This window comes from Salvia splendens, chromosome 13 (assembly GCF_004379255.2).
Source record: "Salvia splendens isolate huo1 chromosome 13, SspV2, whole genome shotgun sequence".
NCBI classification, from domain to species: domain Eukaryota; kingdom Viridiplantae; phylum Streptophyta; class Magnoliopsida; order Lamiales; family Lamiaceae; genus Salvia; species Salvia splendens.
In genome coordinates, this window is record NC_056044.1 from 27,495,177 (window position 1) to 27,518,026 (window position 22,850).

At 37.1% G+C, this 22,850-nt stretch overlaps 2 protein-coding genes and 1 long non-coding RNA gene across 4 annotated transcripts; 2 read left to right on the top strand and 1 right to left on the bottom strand.

The window, feature by feature from the left end:
• Positions 1–6,362: 6,362 nt before the first annotated feature.
• LOC121761035 lies at positions 6,363–9,153 on the bottom strand. 2 transcript variants are annotated; one of them, XR_006041904.1, is made up of 3 exons: positions 9,029–9,153; positions 7,703–8,644; positions 6,363–7,617 (listed from the first exon to the last, which is right to left on the bottom strand). It is a non-coding gene; the product is annotated as an uncharacterized LOC121761035 (long non-coding RNA). The 2 variants fall into 2 exon arrangements; XR_006041905.1 differs by lacking the exon at positions 9,029–9,153 and adding an exon at positions 8,759–8,955.
• A 1,032-nt stretch (positions 9,154–10,185) lies between these two features.
• LOC121760008 (betaine aldehyde dehydrogenase, chloroplastic-like) lies at positions 10,186–15,052 on the top strand. Its single transcript, XM_042155608.1, has 15 exons — positions 10,186–10,346; positions 10,544–10,686; positions 10,930–11,010; positions 11,097–11,245; positions 12,315–12,407; positions 12,494–12,617; positions 12,720–12,785; positions 12,888–12,954; positions 13,214–13,290; positions 13,475–13,588; positions 14,024–14,101; positions 14,172–14,323; positions 14,405–14,465; positions 14,570–14,676; positions 14,783–15,052. Exons 1-15 carry the CDS (start codon positions 10,238–10,240, stop codon positions 14,871–14,873), a joined length of 1,512 nt encoding a protein of 503 aa, XP_042011542.1. The 5' UTR covers positions 10,186–10,237; the 3' UTR covers positions 14,874–15,052.
• Positions 15,053–16,321: 1,269 nt separating this feature from the next.
• On the top strand, positions 16,322–21,046 carry LOC121762520 (pyridoxine/pyridoxamine 5'-phosphate oxidase 1, chloroplastic-like). The gene is made up of 14 exons (XM_042158420.1): positions 16,322–16,460; positions 16,621–16,797; positions 16,887–16,925; positions 17,212–17,379; positions 17,459–17,564; positions 17,656–17,822; positions 17,930–18,172; positions 18,380–18,468; positions 19,072–19,122; positions 19,219–19,309; positions 19,753–19,857; positions 19,988–20,058; positions 20,554–20,649; positions 20,757–21,046. Exons 2-14 carry the CDS (start codon positions 16,681–16,683, stop codon positions 20,812–20,814), a joined length of 1,401 nt encoding a protein of 466 aa, XP_042014354.1. The 5' UTR covers positions 16,322–16,460; positions 16,621–16,680; the 3' UTR covers positions 20,815–21,046.
• Positions 21,047–22,850: the final 1,804 nt, after the last annotated feature.

Here is a 22,850-nt window from a genome sequence, read left to right on the forward strand (position 1 = left end):
TCTGCAGGTGTTCGACGACAGTACAAATAGTCCTCCCTCCGGCCTTTGTTCTTCTTGTCTTCACAGTCATTTTGGGCAGAGCTGGTTGAAGCTTCCGTAATTCGTTCGCGGAATTTCTGGGCTATTCCAACTGGCAGTAGATCATCCACTGCATCTTCTATGTTGCTCCTCAACTGCTTTGTCCCTGTCGAGCAGCACCAACTTGCATCATTAAACGTGCAATACATAGAATAACAAACAGAGGTATATAGTAGAAACAAATCTGCCAAACGAACATTAATTCATGCGTAAAATAAAATCATGCTTCAACATGTACACATACTGCACCGACTATATAGTGTAATTTACAAACACATATTCCAGTTAATGTTTGACAATTTAAAACAGGATCCTACATAATGCAATCACATTTTCAAATAATGCAATCACATCAGCAAATAATGCAATCACATAGTGAAATAATGCAATCACATAGTGAAATAATGCAATCATAACACAAGCATGTTGCAGCATACAAGATATATATACATGTAACCACTTAACCATCCAAATAATGCAATCACATAATCAAATAATGAAGATATTATACCAAGTAATGAACAAACAGATTTACAACAGGATCCAACATAATGCAATCACATTTTCAAATAATGCAATCACATCAGCAAATAATGCAATCACATAGTGGAATAATGCAATCATAACACAAGCATGCTGCAGCATACATGATATATATACATGTAACCACTTAACCATCCAAATAATGCAATCACATAATCAAATAATGAAGATATTATACCAAGTAATGAACAAACAGATTGACAATCTACTCTTTCCCAATCTAAAACCCCACCTACAACGAACAACCAGATTCTGAATTTACGACTAATGGATACAGTAGTTAATTTAATTCACACAATTATGCAAATAATGTGCAAATTATGTTAACCCATGTGGGTTTACAAACCAAACATACAAAGCAATTCAAATTGAACCTACGGACAAAAGCTCACCCTCTTGCTGGAATTGCTGTGAATTAGTTGGACGTCCTCTTTTCGTCATTTTAAGATCTGCGAAAGAATCCAACCACACAACAACGGAGATTGATTTCAGTAACAAATACGTCGGATTGGTGGTAATTGGCTGAATGGTGGTGTGGGTGTTGGGTTACTGGCGAATCTTGAAGAAAGGGTTATTGAAAAACGAAATTAACAATCGGAAAACCCTACCTCTCCTTAAAACTCAGAACCGAAGCCTGCAAATCGACTGTAAAACGGCTTGAATTTCAGTTTACCGTCGAATACAATGGCGTAGGCGGCTAGGGTTTGCTAGTTGAATTGAATTTGAGAGAATTTGAGAAGACGCTTTGGAGAGAGAAGCGGGAGTAAATACGGGTTCTGATGAATGAGGCGGTAGATGGAAAGTAGTGGGGGTATCCCGCTAAAATCGCGGCTCCTCATTTTTTGCAGATTTTAGAACTTAAAATTACTATTTCACCCTCGTAATGAACGAATTAAACGAAATAATGAACTACGGAATGGTAAAGAATTGCTTAAATCAGCGTCGTTCATCTATCAGATCCAACCATCCAAATCAAATTGGAACTTAAATCTAAGCATAGCAAAGGACTTTAACATGACCCTATATATATATATATATATATATATATATATATATATATATATATATAGGGTTGTGATCAATTGAGATTTTTTAGCCTAATTGAGAATTGAGATGCATTATTAGCCACTCATTTTTATTAAATGAGTGGTCCAGAATTTACCACATGGAAAATATTTTTACATTAATTAATTGTGAAAGGGCAGAATGGTAATTTCATCATACATTTTATTTAATAAATATTTTTTATTTTTTTAAAAAAAATTAAATTTTTTTTTCGATTTTTTATTTTTTTATTATTTTTATTTTTTTTGTCAACTACATATACAATTCATGTCAACTACACACATATAATGTCAACTACATATACAATTCATGTCAACTGCACATATATAATATCAACTACATATATGATTCATATCACCTATACACATATAATGTCAACTATAAGCTGTTGACATTTGATGTGCAGGGCTATTGACATTTGATGTGCAGGGCTATTGACATTTGATGTGCAGGCTACACATCGTAGTTGACATCGCGTGAAAATTAAAAAAATTAAAAAAAAATTTAAATTTTTTTTAAAAAAATTTAAAAAAAATAAAAAATAATTTTTTTTTAGTTGTTGACATTTTAATACGAGTTGTTGACATTTGATATTCTGGCTATTGAAATGAAATGACGATAATACCCTTAGTTGATATAATCTACTTGTAGTTGACATTTCAAAATGAGTGGCTGAAAATGCATCTCAATTCTCAATTAAGCTAAAAAATCTCAACCTAACAAGACCCTATATATATATAGATGTATTCATTTCCTTTTTGTATCTTTTGTTCTTTAATCTTTTTAATCTTAGCCCCACGATTTTGTCATCCGACGGTTAGATTGGTGCCACGTGTCATTTAATAATGCAGATTTTCAGTTGAATAATGCACACCGACTAATAATGCACCATTATAGTGTAATAATGCAGATCATCTGGACCGTTGATGAATGAGATCTAACGTCTCATATTAAGAAGAATAAAGGATCTAAGGGATGAATAGGAGAATATATATATATATATATATATATATATATATAGAGTAGTGATCTATGGCAAACACCCCTTAACCAAATAACTAGAGAACAAATCACAGTCACAAGATCAAGAAAATCAAGGGCTAGTATTAATTTTCAAATTTAATGAGATATTAGTTCTCTCAATCACAAATTTACTCCATAATAACAAAGCAGGGGTATTTTGGTCATTGGCAGCCAAAATTAGGTTATGTCATTGCAAACTCAATCCAAAATCCGTTCGTCTTCTTCACCTCGACCTACCTGCCGGCGCTCCACCGCTGGAATATGACCTGCTCCGATCTCTCATCTCGTGCATGCTTGGGAGGCTGATCGGTCTTGTCGTTCTCGATTAGAAACGAGACTCTCCCGACGCTGCCGACCTCCATGGTGCTGCAGGAGTTGCGTTGCGAGGAGGAGACGTCGGAGCAGGAGCAGGAGCAGGAAGAGAGACGCTGCTCGCCGCATTCCGAGCAGACCAACTTCACCAGCCTGTCCTTGAGGCAGTGAGCGCATATCCCCACCGACGACAAACTCGGATGTTTTCTGCATGGCAGCTCCGACGCGACGGAGTAGTTGAATTCAATCAATAATTACAGATTCGAAGTCGAAGATATAGTAAAGTTAGATCTAATCATTTCATTAGATGTGTTTCCTTTAAAAAGCTTCAAGTGGAGATTTTGAGTATAGAAAGTCAATTAATGCATAATAAATTAGCAAGTTGATGGACGGCAAAATTAATTAAACAAGTTGTGCAAGTTAGATGATACAATTTCTCTTTTACAGACCAAATTCATGGACTTACATCTTATGTATACAAGTTAAGTGAAATAATTTGTGACGCATACAAATTTTAATTTGATAATCTTCCGCATAAACCTAAGGTCCCAATTCCTACTTTTGAATTTAATTGTATCACTGATGTTATGAGAGAAGTGTTATACTGATGTGTTTTGTTAAACAAGAGTGAAGTAAAATCATAATAAGAGTGATGTGTTTTGCAAACAAGAGTGGAGTAACATCATAATAAGAGTGATGTGTTTTGTAAACAAGAGTGAAGTAAAATCATGCTAAGAGTGATGTGTTTTGTTAACAATAGTGAAGTAAAATCATGCTAAGAGTGATGTGTTTTGTAAACAACAGTGAAGTAAAATCATGCTAAGAGTGATGTGTTTTGTAAACAAGAGTGAAGTAAAATCATGCTAAGAGTGATGTGTTTTGTAAACAAGAGTGATGTAAAATCATGCTAAGAGTGATGTGTTTTGTTAACTACAGTGAAGTAAAATCATAATAAGAGTGATGTGTTTTGTAAACAAGAGTGAAGTAAAATCATGCTAAGAGTGATGTGTTTTGTAAATAAGAGTGAAGTAAAATCATGCTAAGAGTGATGTGTTTTGTAAACAAGAGTGAAGTAAAATCATAATAAGAGTGATGTGTTTTGTAAACAATAGTGAAGTAAAAACACTACATTTAAATAATTACATTTAACCTATAAATCAACTAATTACATCAACTAATTAATTAATGAATCATTACTCTTGTCCGGCCATTTCAGTAAACTACTCCGGCAGTCACATGAATATGTAATTGATTTCATTAAGAGTAATTTGTTTTATAGATGGGTTAAGACGGGTTTGTTGGAGTTAACACAATTATTCCCACTGTTTGTGTTGGGTGGACTTCGAATGCATTGGACTTAGGTTTATTGAATAATTATCACCACAATTAATTTCATATGAATAATTAACACAATTAATTGTAAAAAAACGAAAAAAATCAGGTGATTAAAAAAATTAAATAGATGTATATAGAAATTATCCTAATCTTTCAGAAACTCCAAATATGGTTTCCGAATTGAATTGGAGTTGGAAAAATTGAGTGATACACAAACAATCTGATCACCCTCACCACCAAATTCACATCATACACCCCTCCTCCGCCGCCGGACACCAGAAGGTCATCCAGCTTCGCCTGATCGAGCATCCCTCCAATCAGCCGCTCCAGCGCCGCTCTCCTCTCCCGGCTAATCCCCAGCCCCGAGACCAGCTTCAGCACCCAAAAAAGCCCCCTGCAGGAGAACGCACTCCTCCCAATCACCACCACCCGTGCACCGTCGTGTCTGCCAGCTCCCCGTACTCCGCCAGAATTAAATAATGGAGTGTGAATTGGAGTTGGAAAATTGAAGGAGATGGTTGGAGTTGAATATGATTTCCCAAAATACCCTTGTTAATTACTTTTTATTTAAAACATGTAAAAATAGCTAAGCCATGAGATTAATTTGGAGTATTGAGATGTGTGGCTGAGATTTGTTCTCTAGTTATACACTTAAGATTAGTTATATATTGATCACTACCCTATATATATATATATATATATATATATATAGGGAGATGATCAAAATAAGTATGTGTTTAAATCCAGAAATGCAGCCCAAATCTCAGCCCTAGGATTAGATGATCTAATGGTCAATAATTAACCAAAACACGGAAGGTCATAATTAAGCAGTTTTAGGTCATATTATAAGATTTGAGTTTAATGTCATGCTAAGATCATTTTAGGTCATACTTGGTTAATATGACCTAAAAATACACTAACCATGACCTAAAAATGGCATACGCATGATATTGTTCTGCGTTTCTGTATTTAAATCTAGTTTTCATAGATCAAAACCATATATATATATATATATATATATATATGTATATAGGGTTGTATTATATACCAAACTAGTTTTAAACACTAAACGCCAAACACATCATTATATAATAATACGGAGTTCATTACAACTTTATTTGTAGTTCATTATAGGGAATTCTAAGATTTAAAAACAATGACATCATCATGCATAATTTAGAAATCTGAAGTTCATTATATGTTTGTTATTAGTTCATTATAATGAACTCCATGTTATCATATAATGATGTTGTTCGGCGTTTAAGGTTTAAGAGTGATTCGGTATTGATCACAATCCTATGTATATATACTCATTGTCTTATTAAGTTAGTACATTTTATTTTGTTGAGACATACATTATTCCTTCCTATTTCGGAATTAAAAAAAAAACTCTTGATTCCGCGAAAGCCAAATCAATCAGCATTTTGTTATATTGTGAAAACACAATTATTTATTTTGTGGACAAAATTAGAATAAGTACTCATATAATTGAGAACCTCAGAATATAAAGAAAGAATAAATATAAATCTATATAAATTTTACATATACATAATGTTTTTATTTTTATATTTAATTGAAATTAGTTTTGAGTTCGGAATGGAACAATAAAAATACCCTCTGGAGATTTTTGTGCTTCTTAGTTCTCAGACATAAATGGTCAATCCAAATCATTCCATTTTGTTCATATTAAACTCAATGATACACCCGAATTAGAAAGTAGAAAAAAAAGATAGGAAAAGAAAAGAATAATTATTTACAAGAATGCACGATACATTAGATCTCCTAATTCTTGTATTTGTACCAATTCTATGAACCATTGCAATCGCAAACAACTGTACTAAAAAAATACTACTTCTATAACAAGAATAAAATTCAACACAACGTGAAGAGCTCAATCTTTAATTCAAATACATTTCTTTCTCTTATGTGAATGAACGTGGATGCTACCATGACTCTTTGCTCATATCATAAATCACATAGTTCATTTCGTATCTAATTACAAAAAAAATTAATAATAGTAATCAAACTTTGTTATATAGAGATCATCATATATATAGTACATAGAACTGATCATCTCATTAGCTTGCTCAACACAAAACAAGATGATGAGAGAGTCACCATCACGATCACGTTACATACTGCCCTTGCTCGCTGCCTTACTTTCCCTCCACCCAACCATCATCTCTGCATTCGACTACGGCGACGCCCTCACCAAGACTTTGTTGTTCTTCGAGGCACAACGGTCGGGTAAACTACCCGCAAACCAGCACGTCAAATGGCGGGGTGACTCAGGCCTTGGCGATGGTCATGGTCAAGGGGTTCGTACCTTAGACTTCACTATTTAATCTTCATTTCATCTAGGCGCAAAAATACGAGTAAGCGCATAAACATAAGCACACTTGCTCTACATTAACAGGTGAACTTGGTTGGAGGATATTACGATGGGGGAGATCATGTAAAGTTCGGACTGCCCATGGCGTTCGCTACGACGATGCTGTCTTGGAGCGCCGTTGATTTCAAGACAGAGTTGGTGAAGTCCAATCAAATGGGACCTACTTTGGAAGCCATCAAATGGGGCACTGATTACTTCATAAACGCACATCCTCAGCCAAATGTTCTTTGGGGACAGGTACAATGCAACATTTTATCATAACCTCGTCACTTCACCAACTAGACCGCCTACAAGGCAACTTCACAATTATTATTTTTTCGATTCTGACGGTGGTCAGGTCGGAGATGGAGTGTCGGACCATTACTGCTGGGAGCGTGCAGAGGACATGACAACCCCAAGGATGGCGTACAAGCTGGATCCCGAGAATCCCGGGTCGGACCTCGCGGGGGAAACCGCCGCTGCCCTGGCCGCTGCCTGCCTTGCCTTCAAGTCTTACGATTCCGCGTACTCTGATCTTCTGTTGGTGCATGCTAAGCAGCTTTTCTCATTTGCAGACAGATTCAGAGGCTTTTACCATGATTCTGTTCCATCTGCTAAGCAGTTCTATACATCAACTGGTTATTCAGTATGTGTTTGAATCCATCTCCAAGATTATTTTTTTCTTCAAAAAATGTTGTGTTTCTTGAACTGACTCTGGAACTTTTGCATCCTAGGATGAGCTGCTGTGGGCTGCAACGTGGCTGTATCGCGCTACAAATGACGAGTATTATCTGAAATACGTCGTCGAAAACTGTGAGTCATTGGATGGAACTGGATGGGCTGTGAAGGAGTTCTCTTGGGACAACAAGTATGCTGGAGTTCAGATTGTTCTGTCAAAGGTAATACCCCACAAATTCTTACAAAAGGGCTCATTATATCCTACTTATAAGGTAAAATTAGTCGTAAAACGGTTACCTTGTGGTCTGAAATGTGTGTAGGTATTGATGGATGGAGGTGGAGGAGCATACACTTCCACACTGCAGCAATATCAAGCCAAGGCTGATTACTTCACATGTGCCTGCATGCAGAAGAACGATGGCTACAACGTCCCAATGACTCCTGGTGAGTTGCATCAGCACCTCGATTTCATCATTTTCGACCATATTCTTGCAGGAAACATCCATTTTTGAACAATGTTGTTATGGTTCTCTTTAGGTGGACTGCTCTATCTACGTCAATGGAACAATCTGCAGTATTCTGCCTCTGCTGCATTCGCTATTGTTGTCTACTCCGAATATCTTGCAAAGGCGAAAGGTGTTGTGAAATGCCCGGATGCCCAGCTCCAGCCTCAAGATCTCCTAGTATTTGCCAAATCACAAGTATATATCTTATCATCTTCTTCTTCCTGTTTTCTGTCGAATTTGCTACTGAGACCAATCTATGGGGCAGGCTGATTACATTCTTGGCAAGAATCCCAAGAACTTGAGCTATGTAGTCGGCTGTGGTGACAACTATCCGGTCCATGTTCATCACAGAGGCGCGTCTATTGCCCCCATCTCCCTTCTCCGTTCTGCAGTGGGATGCGTTGATGGATTTGAGAAGTGGTACAAACGCTTGGAGGCCAATCCTAACATCATATATGGAGCCCTTGTCGGCGGGCCAAATGCCAACGATGAGTTCATCGATGATAGATCTAATTATGAGCAGACTGAGCCAACATTATCGGGAGCAGCCCCTCTTGTAGGCCTATTCTGCAAACTCCAAAGCCTTCCTCAAAATTCTGCAGGTAAATCGACTCCTCGTCTCTAGATCTTTCTAGAGATGTTTGTTTCATGTGGCTCCAATGGAATATGTTCAACTGAATTCCCCTTGTTTTCGCAGATTCGTATAAGAAAGAACCACCGAAGCCTTCCACTCCTTACCACAAGCAACAAGGTCTGAGAAATTTCTGCTTTCTTGAATTAAACACACACAAAAGCACATATGAACATAGAAAAAACAACAATTTCTCATTTGGGACTTTTTACATACAAATGATATGCTTTCCATCATAAATCATCATTTCGCCCCTTTGATTTTACAGGATCATCACCCACATCTACACCCACATCTACACCCACATCTACACCCACCTCCACACCCGAATCAGGTGAAGAGCTGAAACATAATCTACATTTCCATATTCACATTCACACACATATAATAATAAACTGACAATAAAGTATGGTTCTTGCAGACACCCCCATAGAGTTTCTTCACTCAATCACAAAAACATGGACTGTGGGGAAGGAAACGTATTACCGGCACAAGGTTGTAATGAAGAATGTTTCGAATAAGCCAATTTCAGAGATGAAGCTCTACTTGGAAAATCTGACGGGATCGTTGTGGGGTCTCATTCCGACAAAAGAGAAAAACATGTATCAATTCCCTCAATGGCTCAAGGTGTTGAATCCTGGCTCTGAATGCAGCTTTGTGTACATTCAAGGCGGTGCTCAAGCCAAGATTTCTATTCAAAGCTACCATTAATTTTTAAGCATTTCAATTTACAAATTTCCTACAAATATGTATGACAAGATCACAAGACAAAGAAATTAAATTGATTTTTGGGCCTTTGGATTATTTATATTGTAACACTTCTATATTCATTTATGTTCCCTTATTAATCCCAAATGTATAATCAGTTTTTTGTTACTTATTAATTAATCACATATATATAATCAGTTTTTTGTTAAAGATGAATAATTGATCTCTCAATTACAACTGGAATTTTAATTAAAAAATTGCTTTTATCAACAACTTTTTGAATGCACAGAAACATATACGGGATTAGTTTATTGTTTCAAACCTCGAAAGTCGAAATCAATGCGTCTTTGTTTATTTAACCACAAATCAACAATTAGAGCATCGTTAACGCACTGGGCCGGGCCGCAAAACGCGAGTCCTTGCCCGTCCTAAGGGTTGGAGGGGCGGAAGTTCCTGCCCAGGCCGGTCCTGGGGCCGCATTTACGGCCCGGTGACGCTCCCGGGGTCCGGCCCGGCCTAGGGTTAATTGCTTCGGGACGGGCCGCAAACCCCAAAAAAATTATTTTTCTTTTTTTTTTGCTTATTTTTACCTATTTCTTCAACATTCTTCCACCAATTTCTCCATTTCTATCCTCTAAATTATTTCAATATTTTTTCTAGGAGTTGTAATTTTTATTTTCTAGGGTTTAATAAAAAAAATTTTCTAGGATTTGTAATTTCTTTTTTCGACTGAACCATGTATTTTCCCGGCTTGAATTGTTCAACGTATTGCATTTACGAGTAAAATATGTTAAAGTTGTTAATAGTGTCATTTATTAGTTGTGGCCCGGGTTGAGGTATGCAGGGTTAGAGCAGTTGGAGCCTGAGAATGATGACGTGGAGGGGACTTGGGGCCTATACGATACCCTTAGATTCATAATCAAAGTTCAACATATCTATTAAAAAAATCACACGCTACACAGTGAGAGCTCACAAAGCAGAGTAATAATGGCAATCCCTATACCAAGTCGGCAACTGTTCATTGACGGAGAATGGAGAGAGCCCGTCCACAAGAATCGCATCCCCATCATCAACCCCGCCACTGAGGAGACTATCGGTCAGCTTCCGAATCTCGGATTTAATTTCTGTTTGTGGTGCCTATTCTTTCGTGATACTCCTATGTGTTTATTTAATGGTGATCAACTTGTTGCAGTAATTAGGTAACATAGTGAAAAGAATGAGTGAGTCAGTGCTTGATGTGGATTGATTTCTTAATCGTAGTTTGATTTTAGCTTTTAATTGTTTGTGTTTCAGGGGATATTCCAGCAGCTACTGCTGAAGATGTTGAAATTGCTGTTGAGGCTGCTCGCAAAGCACTTGTGCGGAATGGGGGCAAAGATTGGGCCAACGCGACTGGGGCACACCGCGCCAAGTATTTACGAGCCATTGCTGCTAAGGTATATAAGTTCTTTTGGGGCATGCTATATTTTACTTGATCAATCAAATTTGCCCGATCCTTGAGCGAATGTTGGCATGCTTGACTGAGGAGGTTCTTGCTACTTCTCCTATTGGAGTATATTACTACTTTTAAGTCTGTTGTAGTGTTGTAGCGTTGTAGCACGTGCAATACATGCTCATTTAACTATATAGTGACTAAATCTTTTGGGAACATATACTTATCCTTTCCAAATTCCGTATAGATAACAGAGAAGAAATCATATCTGGCAAAACTCGAAGCGATTGATTGTGGGAAGCCATTGGAAGAAGCAGCTTGGGATATAGTATGTTTTTCATACCCACAGATACATTTGCGTAGTCCTTGTGTCATACAGTACACTTACTTGCTAGTTGCTTATGTCTTATCCAGGATGATGTTGCTGGATGTTTTGAATATTTTGCTGATCTGGCTGAAGCATTTGATTCAAAGAGAAAGACTCCTGTTTCTGTTCCCATGGATACATTCAAGTGTTATGTTTTGAAAGAGCCACTTGGGGTAGTTGGGTTGATTACGCCGTGGTAGGTGATATTGCTTGGTTTATTGAATCATGTATCAATCTTGAAAATTTTGGAATTAGATAAGGTACTTTGTTTCTTGGAGGCAATCTGAATGCTTTTTCATTCCCCCCTTGACTGGATGATACTCAAGAAATGAAGTAAGGCAGTTAGACCTCATCCCCTAAGATATAATAGAAGTAGTACAAGGAGCTTTTCTTGTCATTTAGAAGTTAGAACCAATGAACCATCCGATAGCATAGTAGACTGTGTAGCATGTGGGGAAGCAATCTGCTACTTGGTTACAAAGGAATATAATGTAATCCTTCTGATTGTAGTTCCTATAGACTTAATGAATGTTACCAGGTCTTATCCACAGTGCTATGGTAGAAGTTCACTATCAATATGATGCTGTGCAAATTGGATTCTAGCTACACTGGCATAAGGAGCAGAAATTAGACGTAAAATAATACTATCGAAATCGTATATTGCAAACCACTTGCATCTCCTATTCCAACATCATAATATTTGATTACCAGAATTGTTCAGCTTCTGAATCTTGATCAACAGAACCTCCTGCTCTAGTATAATTCCCTGGCACTCTGTATATGAATGCTTCACCTTATTCCTAAGATATTCCATTGTCAATATAGTAATATACATGTGGTGTTGGAAATAGAAGGCAAACACCAGTTGCAATAGAGAAAATTAAAACTCTTCGACATGCCACAAATTGAGAGTGAAAACAGAAGATGACTGACTATTTCATAGTGTCACCTTGTCTATAGCTCTTCTACATTTTACAATTAGGGATCTTTCAATGAGTTCATGTATTCCTTGTCTGGGACTTCATTTTATTTGCACCACCATCATTTTTTCACCCCAGAGAAATTTCTGAAAGCTACAATTAGTTTTTGTTGGTAGATATTTTCCTTCTCTTAAAGGACAGTTATTCTTCGTTGCAGAGATACTGTTGTGTAATAGAAACTGAATTATTTGACACCTTCTTGTTGAATTATTATTACGAATTATTCTCTATTGTAACTTGGATATCAGTAGTGGTTGTCCTAAATTGGTCTTTTGTCATTTATAGGAATTACCCTATGTTAATGGCAACATGGAAAGTTGCCCCTGCTCTGGCAGCTGGCTGTACAGCAATACTTAAACCATCAGAATTAGCATCCATGTAAGTTTTTTTTTTCAATATTCATTCCTTCAGCTACTGTTATTATATTTATATGATGTTTATTTTCCCCTACTTGGTAACTTCAGCACATGTTTGGAGTTGGCTGAAGTGTGTCGAGATGTGGGTCTTCCATCTGGTGTTCTCAACATTTTGACAGGCTTTGGTCCAGAAGCTGGTGCTCCTTTGGTTTCACATCCTGATGTAGACAAGGTCAGTTGTGACCTTCCATTCTGCTTTTCAGTTTCTTGTTTTTCTTTTGAGTTGGATGTTTTGCATTGCAATGACCATCCTCCCTCCATGGTGAATCAACAGATAGCATTTACAGGGAGTAGTGCTACAGGAAGCAAAATTATGACTGCTGCTGCATCACTTGTAAAAGTATGTTATACCATGATACCTGATTACAATCTCTTCAACTATGCTAGTGTTTTAATCAGCTCAAGTTTGCTAGTGTTTAACTTATGATACTGGTTACTGCAGCCAGTTACGCTTGAACTTGGTGGAAAAAGTCCAATAGTTGTCTTTGAAGATGTTGATCTTGACAAAGGTATAGGCCTTTCAAGTAACAAGCCATGTCGTCTGGTACATTCATATTTCAAAGGAAAAGCCTGTTTTCTCTCTTTTGGTTCAGCTTAAACTTTAAATAGTTGAGTAAATGATTGGAAAATTGCTGCTTGAGAATGAGAGGGGTAAAAGAAGAAACCGTGGAAGGGTTACACAAAATCTGATGACATATATTTTCATGATAAAATTATATTTGCAACAATCTTTCTCATTGTCTTCATTTACGTCTATTATGCATACAGCTGCCGAATGGGCTCTCTTTGGTTGCTTTTGGACAAATGGTCAAATATGCAGCGCTACTTCTCGACTCATAGTCCATGTAAGTACGGAGAATCATGGGCCCTTAGCAGTTAATCGTGCATATAGAAAAACTGAAGACCATTGATAATTAAAGTGAAACGCAACAAAAGAAGCTTGTTTTGTAAATAAAGTGGTTATTCTTTGTTATTTTCACTGTATTCTTTAAGTCTTAGTAACGTTTTGATCTTATAAAATTGTATCAGGAAAGCATTGCAGAAGCATTCTTGGAAAAACTTGTAAAATGGTGCAAGAACATTAAAATTTCCGATCCATTAGAAGAAGGCTGCAGGCTTGGCCCTATAGTTAGTAGCGGACAGGTGAGATGTCTGTTTTTTTACAACTTTATTATTCATAACGAAGACATTGAGTTACTTCCTGAAGTCTTACATATCTTGTGACGACTACTCTATCAACTGGATTCTAGATCAAAACTGTAAAGCATTTTGGTCAGTCCTCTTGAATTTGCTTCATCCACTTTCTTATCTGAATCCATAGACTGCAATTTGCAAAACAGGAACCTCACTCTCTCAGACCATTTTATAGAAAATAACTATCCAAATCAATGGGTGCCATATTATAGAAAAAACATTTGTATCCTTTTGTCATGGATAAAATGTTTGAACATACAATGGTGCACTTTCCTTTTTTGTACTATTCAACTTGTCTGGTCTGTCTTCTCAAATGCATGAATGTCGAGTGACAGACAGTGGTATAACTCATTACGTGATGATGATAATGTATTAATGTGACAGTACGAAAAGGTATTGAAGTTCATATCAACAGCCAAAGATGAAGGTGCGACCATCTTATGTGGGGGTGCGCAACCTCAGGTAAAACATCCCCTCCTGCAGCCTTTTTGCTTTACGGCATTATTTCCTAACTTCACCACTGTGCTTGCAGCATCTGAAGAAAGGATTCTATGTCGAACCCACCATAATAACGGATGTAAAAACCTCCATGCAAATATGGAGAGAGGAAGTTTTCGGACCAGTTCTGTGTGTTAAAACATTTACAAGCGAAGAAGAAGCCATTGAACTGGCAAATGACACACAGTTAGTAAACTCCCACTCTCATAATATACATGTGAATGCCTACTACAATTCCAATTCTCTTATTTGAATGGAATTTCACAGCTATGGTCTGGGGGCTGCTGTATTATCACAAGACCACGAAAGGTGTGAACGGTTAACAAAGGTGAGATTGTTTGGCTTAATCAAGTAAAAACATTATCACGCATCTTATATTATAGTTGTATATGAAGTTATGAACTTGGAATGTTCCCTTTTTCGTTCTTGCAGGCCTTTCAAGCAGGCATCGTGTGGGTCAACTGCTCGCAGCCCTGCTTTTCACAAGCTCCTTGGGGAGGCAAGAAGCGCAGTGGTTTTGGGCGCGAACTTGGAGAATGGTAAGTTTGAGTGTTTGACCTCTTCTTTCATAGTATGATTGTTTCGCTCCACCAAAACACGTTGGTTTCAGCCATGCTTACTCGACCTTGATTCTTTCTTTCTCAGGGGGCTTGACAACTACTTGAATGTGAAGCAAGTCACAAAGTATGAGTCCGATGATTCGTGGGGTTGGTACAAGCCTCCAACAAAGCCATGAGAATCTCCAGCCATCGATTGTAATTTCTGTGTGTTGTTTGTTGTGTAAGAATAAGGAAGATGCTTCATAATTCTTGTGAATTTTGAGCATCCGTGTACGTGTAACATCCCTACTTGTCTGCACCTAAAATTTTCATTTGATTCGAATTTGCAGTAAATTTTATTCGGTGTTTATTTCCAGTTTTCTTCTTAAAGATCTTACTGCATTACTACATTTCACCGAAGGCGAGAGAGTTGCAATTTGGTGATTAGAGCACACTTGAAGATTACATAGGTTTTGGTCGAACGATTCATTGTCTTCAAAGATATAATAAAAAGTTGTCTAGTTTTTAATGCTTATATTCATTGGACATAATATACATATAAATATAAGAGTATAAATAACGATGAAATTGATTAATTTTTCATACCTATTGAAAAGTTGTACTTTCAAATTTTATTAGAACTGTGAGATTTACACAGTTCTTTTCTCCACATAAAATAGTGTTGATGATCGTATAAATGATATGTATTCATCATTTATATTTCATCTATTTAGAGTGGATAAATATTTATTTATTTCAACTATTTATCTATCTCATTTTAAATGTTGTATAGCTTTTTAGGTCGTTCAATTATCATGTTTATTTGTGAATAAATGTCATGTCTAATCTTATTCCTTGTTCGATTATCTTTTTTCTTAATTGCGCGGCCCTTGAAAGTGTATCTTAGTCTGCCGTCATAATACTAAAATTATATTGTATCTTGTGATTATTCTTCTCACTTAATTTCACCCCCTATGGCTAATTTCGGAATAAGATACTTATTCATTTGGGATGGGATCAAATGCAAACTCTAAATATTGTACAAACTCCAAACTATGATCTGGACTGTTAGAAAATGTCAACAGATGACAAAATAGTAGCAATAGAAAATATAAACACACTGTCAACGGTTGATGCTGTGTTGATATTATGTTGATACTGTGTTGACATTTTCTGTTGCTACTATTTTGTCATCTGTTGATATTTTTTAACTGTCCATATTATAGTTTGAAGTTTGTACAGTATATGGGTTTGCATTTTATCACTACCCCCATTTCATTTTATATCTCACTATTATTATTTTTTAAGCATATAATATCGCATTTGTATTGACATTGAGACGCTCTTATTTCACAGCCATACCAATATACCAAGCGGGCCAAGCCTACTAATGCTTGCTTGGAGTAATGATTTTGAGATGACACTATAAACAACAAAAATATTTATGAAATAAGCTAATATTCGCATATAGAAAATTCATGCATTTAGAGTGAATTTGCATCCTAACAAATCTAAATTTGCACGCAAATACTATCATCTGATAAACAAACAGAAATAAAAGCAGGCGTAATCAATCATTAATAAACATCTATAATAAAATAAAAAAGGAATTTGGGTTTATTTAATTTATCAAATAAAAATGCGGCAGCCATTGCTGCGGTCAGCCAAGCCCAAGACCATGAGATGCCTCCTCACCAAATCATCGCTCTTGAATATCCCAATTTCCCCCAATTTTAATCGTCAAATTCTCAGCTCCAATTTTCTCTCACACATCTGTAAGCCAGGTAAGCATGTGCTGCGCTGCACCAAGCGTGTAGCTCATCGTTCATTTTACGCTCAATCACACACACGTATTATATGTATGGTTACTGCAGCTACTGTAATTTTCAGCTCGCATAGAACAGAGTGAGCTGATTGGCGGTTGTATTTCGGTTCTGGATTCAGGGTTTTTGGAGTTCGAATTCACGGGAATATTGTTCGAGGTCGATTACTGGAGTTAAATCCATGGCATTGGTGAATATTGCTCGACCGGAATCCGTATCCTACTTGAACCAGCGAGAAGCTGCGGAAATCGATGAGATTCTCATGGGGCCGCTTGGCTTCAGCGTTGATCAGCTGATGGTCAGTTTTCTTTACTGACTTCACTTTTTTCCAGCTTTGTTTTTGGATGGAGTTGTTAAGGAACCTATACATTTCATTTCTGAATTCAGGAATTGGCTGGTCTGAGCGTGGCCACGTCGATAGCCGAGGTGAGGTGTTTCATGTGCCATACTTTATTAATGTCCAATTTGATTTTTGTTTCTCTGCAAGTTTTATGTTATTGAGTTGAAAAGTTCTTCCTTCATTGTTTGATTGCATGGAATAGCGAAAAGGGCTTGATTTACCTTTACCGCCTCGACTGATTGTTAATATAGTTTCCAGTAGCACGTGTGATACTATTATTGCGTTCATATATGAATAATTTTGGCATTCTTTGCTAACTCTATTTTGCCTAGTGGTGTCTAGTAAAAAGAATTAATAGTGCTTCTGATGCAGGTCTATAAACCAGCTGAACATAACCGTGTTCTTGCTATATGTGGCCCGGGGAATAATGGTGGTGATGGTCTCATAGCTGCTCGTCATTTGCATCACTTTGGATATAAACCATATGTTTCTTATCCAAAGCGTACTGCTAAGGCTCTGTACAATGGTCTGGTTACACAGGTATAGAGCATATCTCATAGTACTAGAGCCGAAATTACATAACAGGATCTTGCAGTAATGCTAATGCTTGACATTTTAGTTGGAGTCGCTGTCCATTCCTTTCCTGTCAGTTGAAGACCTACCGGTGGACTTATCAAAAAGCTTTGACATTGTTCTGGATGCAGTATTTGGGTTTTCATTCGAGGGTACACTTCATTACTTCCAAATTTTATTAGCCAAACTTGGGTAAAACATGTTTCTGATATTATTTTAAAAGAATTATTGTCAAATCTCTAGGGAGCCCGAGGCCTCCTTTTGATGATATTATACAAAGGTTGGTAGCTTTAGGAAACCCAAATGAGAAGAATCAGAAGTCACCTGTCCTAGTCTCAGTTGATATTCCATCTGGATGGCATGTTGAAGAAGGTGATCTGAGTGGCAAAGGCATTAGACCGAACTTGCTGGTAAGTATCATAATTCAGAAATTTACCTTTCTTCTGCAGACATTATGAACTTGTTCTCTTCTCTTCTTGATCTTGACAGGAGGTTAAATGCTGCAAGTTGTGTATAGGTTTCCTTGACTGCTCCTAAGTTATGTGCCAAAAAATTCTCTGGTCCTCACCATTTCCTTGGAGGAAGATTTGTTCCCCCTGCCATTGTTGAAAAATTCAAGCTAAACCTTCCAGAATATCCCGGAACTTCTATGTGTGTCCGGATCTGTATGCCTCCACGAGTTGACATATCAGCTCTCAGAGAGAATTATATTTCTCCTGAATTATTAGAGGACCAAGCTGAAGCTGATCCATTTACTCAGGTATTTCTTCACCTCCAACAGAGTGATTTCATATTTAGGTTCTGGTCTTTATATAATCAACTCTAAAACTCTGAAATTATTTACTACGACTGTGTCATGTAAATCTAGTCTAGTGGCTAGGTTTATGTTGAGTTGCATGTACTTTTATGATTTTGCCTGAAATTTCCTGTAAGAACGTTTCATCTATGTCATTTTATGATGTTGTAGTTCCAGAAATGGTTTGATGATGCCATGGCAGCTGCCTTGAAGGAACCAAATGCTATGGCCATTTGCACGGCAGGGAAGGATGGGAAACCGTAAGATTAATGTCTTTAACCTTGTTTAATTGTTCAGCAATGCTGCTGTGGCAGCTACTATTGTTTATGTTATTGTACTATTATTCTGTTAGGTACTATGGCTGGTTTTTTTCTTTTTCTACCAATTTTACTTCGACTTTTATATGTATTCAAACTTCCATGTACATTATATATTTGTAGTACTACTATTATTTAACTGGATAGCTACTAGCAAAGATGTTTGCCGAAGAATAAGAAAGATCATGCATGCTAAATTACTTCGGATATCACCTTCTCTGAAAGAATGGGTGTTGTGTAGTTGTTCTTTTATACTACAGCATATCCAAGCTTGAGATTTCTCTATGAGATGCAAGTTCTTTTGGTCTTGAGATATTTTCCTTTTATTCTGTTAGTGAGGCTGTTCTCCATGCCTCTGAAGCATGATAGTCAAATTTATGGAAGCGGGTATCTCTTGAATATGCTTGAGGTATCTCTGCTAGTGCTGGATTGAACAAGTAGGAGGATCATATTTTAAATAGGTTACATGAAATGATTGTTTCTAAGACTTTAATATGCATATTGTGAACTCAATCGTGATATTATTTCTCTATTACTTTTCTGCAGCACGTCAAGAATGGTACTGCTGAAAGGATTTGACAAAGATGGTTTCGTCTGGTAAATTATGCTAGTATACACTGATGCAGAGGTGTAAAGCTTGATCAGAATCTATTTGTCATGCCAGAAGTCTTAAACCTCATCATCTTTTGACAGGTACACAAACTATGAAAGTCAAAAAGCTCATCAAATATCAGAAAACCCTCAAGCTGCTCTACTGTTTTATTGGGGTGGCTTAAATCGCCAGGTACGTCCTATTCTTCGTCGAATTATGTTCACAACTCACAAGTTATGAAGCCATAGATCCATGTGGAACCTCTGTCTCTATTTTCTTTAAATAGGAGTAGCTTTCATTTCGTATTATGGCTTTGGAACTTTAGCTTGAGAAGATGCAAAAATGGTATTTTACCAAGTTTCCGACTCATGGATTGGCAACCGATCTCGTAAAGGATGTTTATTTGAACAGGGACATTTTCTTCTCAAAGAACAATTTCCTTTTGATGAACAGTGTACTCCTAGGCTAGGATGAACCTGGAAGCTAGACATCAACTTATTATCTACATTGTTTCTTGTTTTTTAAGTTATTATAATCTTTAGTATCAGTCTTAAAATATAAGCCAAGAACTCGGCCAAAATGATGCATGTTTTCAATCTCCCCAAGTAAAATTTCACTTTCTGCCTTGGCTTTAGGTAAGGATTGAAGGACCAGTGCAAAAGGTTTCTGATGAAGAATCCGAGCAGTACTTCCACAGTCGTCCTAGAGGAAGCCAGATTGGAGCAATTGTCAGCAAACAGGTTTCTTTGTTTCTTTCTATTTTTGGGGTTTCTTTATTTGGGGGTGGGGGGTGTTCTACTCTCTGATATTCCTTGCGTGTCTTCTTCTATGCTTGTGAAAACTTATCAACATCTGTTTCTTGTTTCCTAGAGCACTGTAATCCCTGGAAGGCAGTTTCTTTACCAACAACAGGGAGAGCTGGAGGCTAAGTACTCTGATGGGTTAGTTGCTCGCACTCAAACTCCTGAAATAGCTAACCTACATAGAGTGTTTGTGGTTAGTTTTCCAGTGTTTAATTCACGATCTAACTATGTAAGGCCCCATTGCTGAAAGCTAAGATATTTAACCATTAATCTTTGGATTTTAAAACATCTCATTAGTTTTTAAATTAAAGTGATGACTGATGCGTCATATAATTTTTTTGGAAATTCACTTCACTGCTCAGTTTATCTCTGGCTTCATTATACATGAACATTTATAGTTTGTATACGTTGCAAGTGGTAGCTCAATTATCAGTTGAGCAATGATGTCCATAGCCTGTATAATGGAATTAGTGTTGCAGCTGGACAAGAAAAATCAGAAGTTGAAGTTGGTTATTTCCTGTGTTATCCAAAGCCCAGTGATACACTGAATCACTTAATGTGATTATCATTGTATCGCCCTTTACAAAAATAAATAGACCATTGCTTGCTAACACGATTCCTTGCCTTGTGCAGAAGCCTGATCCCAAAACCCAAATATTGGGGAGGATATAGACTCAAACCAGAGGTTTTCGAGTTCTGGCAAGGACAACCGTCCCGCCTGCACGATAGGTAATTTCACAACACTTTCACTGTGACTACTAGATTGATTTTGGTTCTCTCCTTTTTGTCACTGTAAATCTCACACGACTTCGTTTTTGTGTCACCTCATTTGATAGGTTGCGATATACTCCTGATGGGAAGGGGGCATGGAAAATCGAGAGATTGTCTCCATGACTAGCATTTACTACTATATCATCCTCGTTGTGAAATCATAGTTCGTTATACTCGTGTTTTTTATTCTTTTCTGCTTCTTATGATAGACACTTGGTTTTTATTACTACATACAATTATTTATAGTATTATTTTACTTCTTTGTTATCACAAATGAACTTTGCTCGTGAATGTATGTGTACGAGAGAAAATGTTATCTCAAAAACTATTTGTGAATAAATAACTTGTATAATTAGATGACTTGTTTTCAAGTTCGAGATGGTTTTGTACTTTGTAGTATGCGAGGAACTTAATGACTTTTGAGTATTTAATTGTGATTTAAGTTGGTAGGAAAATGATTAAAACAAAATTACATCATAATATAGAAATGCAGCCTAAATTATGGTCCTAAGATTAGTTGATCTGATGGTCAATAATTATCCAAATAACATGGAAAATCGTATCAATCAATTTTAGGTCATTTATAAAATCCATTTTTTAGATATTTTAGGTGAAAACGACCTAAAAATAACTAATAACCTAAAAATGTCTTCAGCATGATTTTGTTTTGCGTTTTTGTATTAAGATATAGTTTTGCATAAATCACATTATTTAATTTACTTCCAACCGAATATAATCAAAATCAAAGACACCTAAGAAAATATAACTCGTTTATACACTGCATTTGTTTAACCTTCACGTCTAAAGATCGATTTTATTTATTGCCATATCAAAGTAATGCGTCCAAAGAGAACATAACTAAAAGATGGATTCATAAATCTCAATCTATATATATTATGTAATAATGGAGTGCTCATTTCAGTTGGAAGAAGAAGAGAAGAAGAAGGAAGCTCGGCTTTGAGCTCGGCTTTGAGTTCGGCTTTGAGCCGAGAAGACAGTTGGTCTTGAGCCGAGAAGCAAAGGAGTTCGGTTTGTGTACCGAGAAAGGAGTTCAGTTTGTGAACCGAGAAGGGAGCTCGGTTGTGAGCCGAAGAGAGTGCTCGGTTGTGAGCCGAAAAGAAAGTTCGGTCTTGAGTCAAGAATAGAGTTCGTCTTGAGCCGAAAAAGAAGAAGCAACAGTTCGGTCTTGAACCGAGAAGGAAGTTCGGCCTAGAGAAACTAGCCGTTGGTGCAGCAGTTAGTTAGCCGAGATGTAGCAGTTATTCTTCTTGCTTTCTTGATTCTTCTTGTAGTTTGTTAGTAGCAGTTGCTACTTGATTGTAGAGCTTTAAATAGCTCAAAACCATGTACGTAGTTAGAGTGAAAATCAATAAAGAGTTTTCAAGTTTTCTCTCCAAGATTACCATCTTCGATACTCTAAGTGTGAGTGTGTGTTCTTCTGCGTTGTGAGTTATCATACAACTGTGAGTGTGTGTGTGATTCACCTGAGTGTGTGAAAGTCTTGTGCGTATTGAATCCCAACAAGTGGCGCCGTCTGTGGGAAGGGGATATTGAAGCTGATTTGCAGAGGATCAAACGGTTTCAGAGATGGCAGCAAGGCTTGATGCAGAAAAGTTCACAGGCAAGAATGATTATAGCCTGTGGAAGATGAAGATGAAGGCGGTCTTGATTCAACAAGGCTTGGCCGCAGTTCTTGCAAATACAGAAGAGAAAGGAAAGGCTCCAATGCTTGATGATAAAGCTCAGGCAAAGATGGAGGAGATGCAGCTCAAGGCACATTCTGCAGTGATTCTGTGCCTTGGAGATAAGGTCTTGAGGGAAGTTCAAGAAGCCAAGACTGCGGTGGAGATCTTGAACAGGTTAGATGAAGTTTACCTGGCAAAATCTTTGGCTAACCGGCTGTATCTCAAGAAGAGGCTCTATGCCTATAGTTTTTCTGGTGAAAAATCTATCATAGAGCAGTTGGAGGAGTTCAATAAGATCATTGATGATCTGGGCTCTGTGGATGTTAAAATTTCAGATGAAGACAAGGCCATTCTTACATTGAATGCCTTGCCTAGCTCGTATGACCAGTTGAGTGATGCAATTATCTATGGCAGAGATAAGCCTATCACCTATGCAGAAGTCTACTCGGCCTTGATGGCTAAGGAACTCCAGAA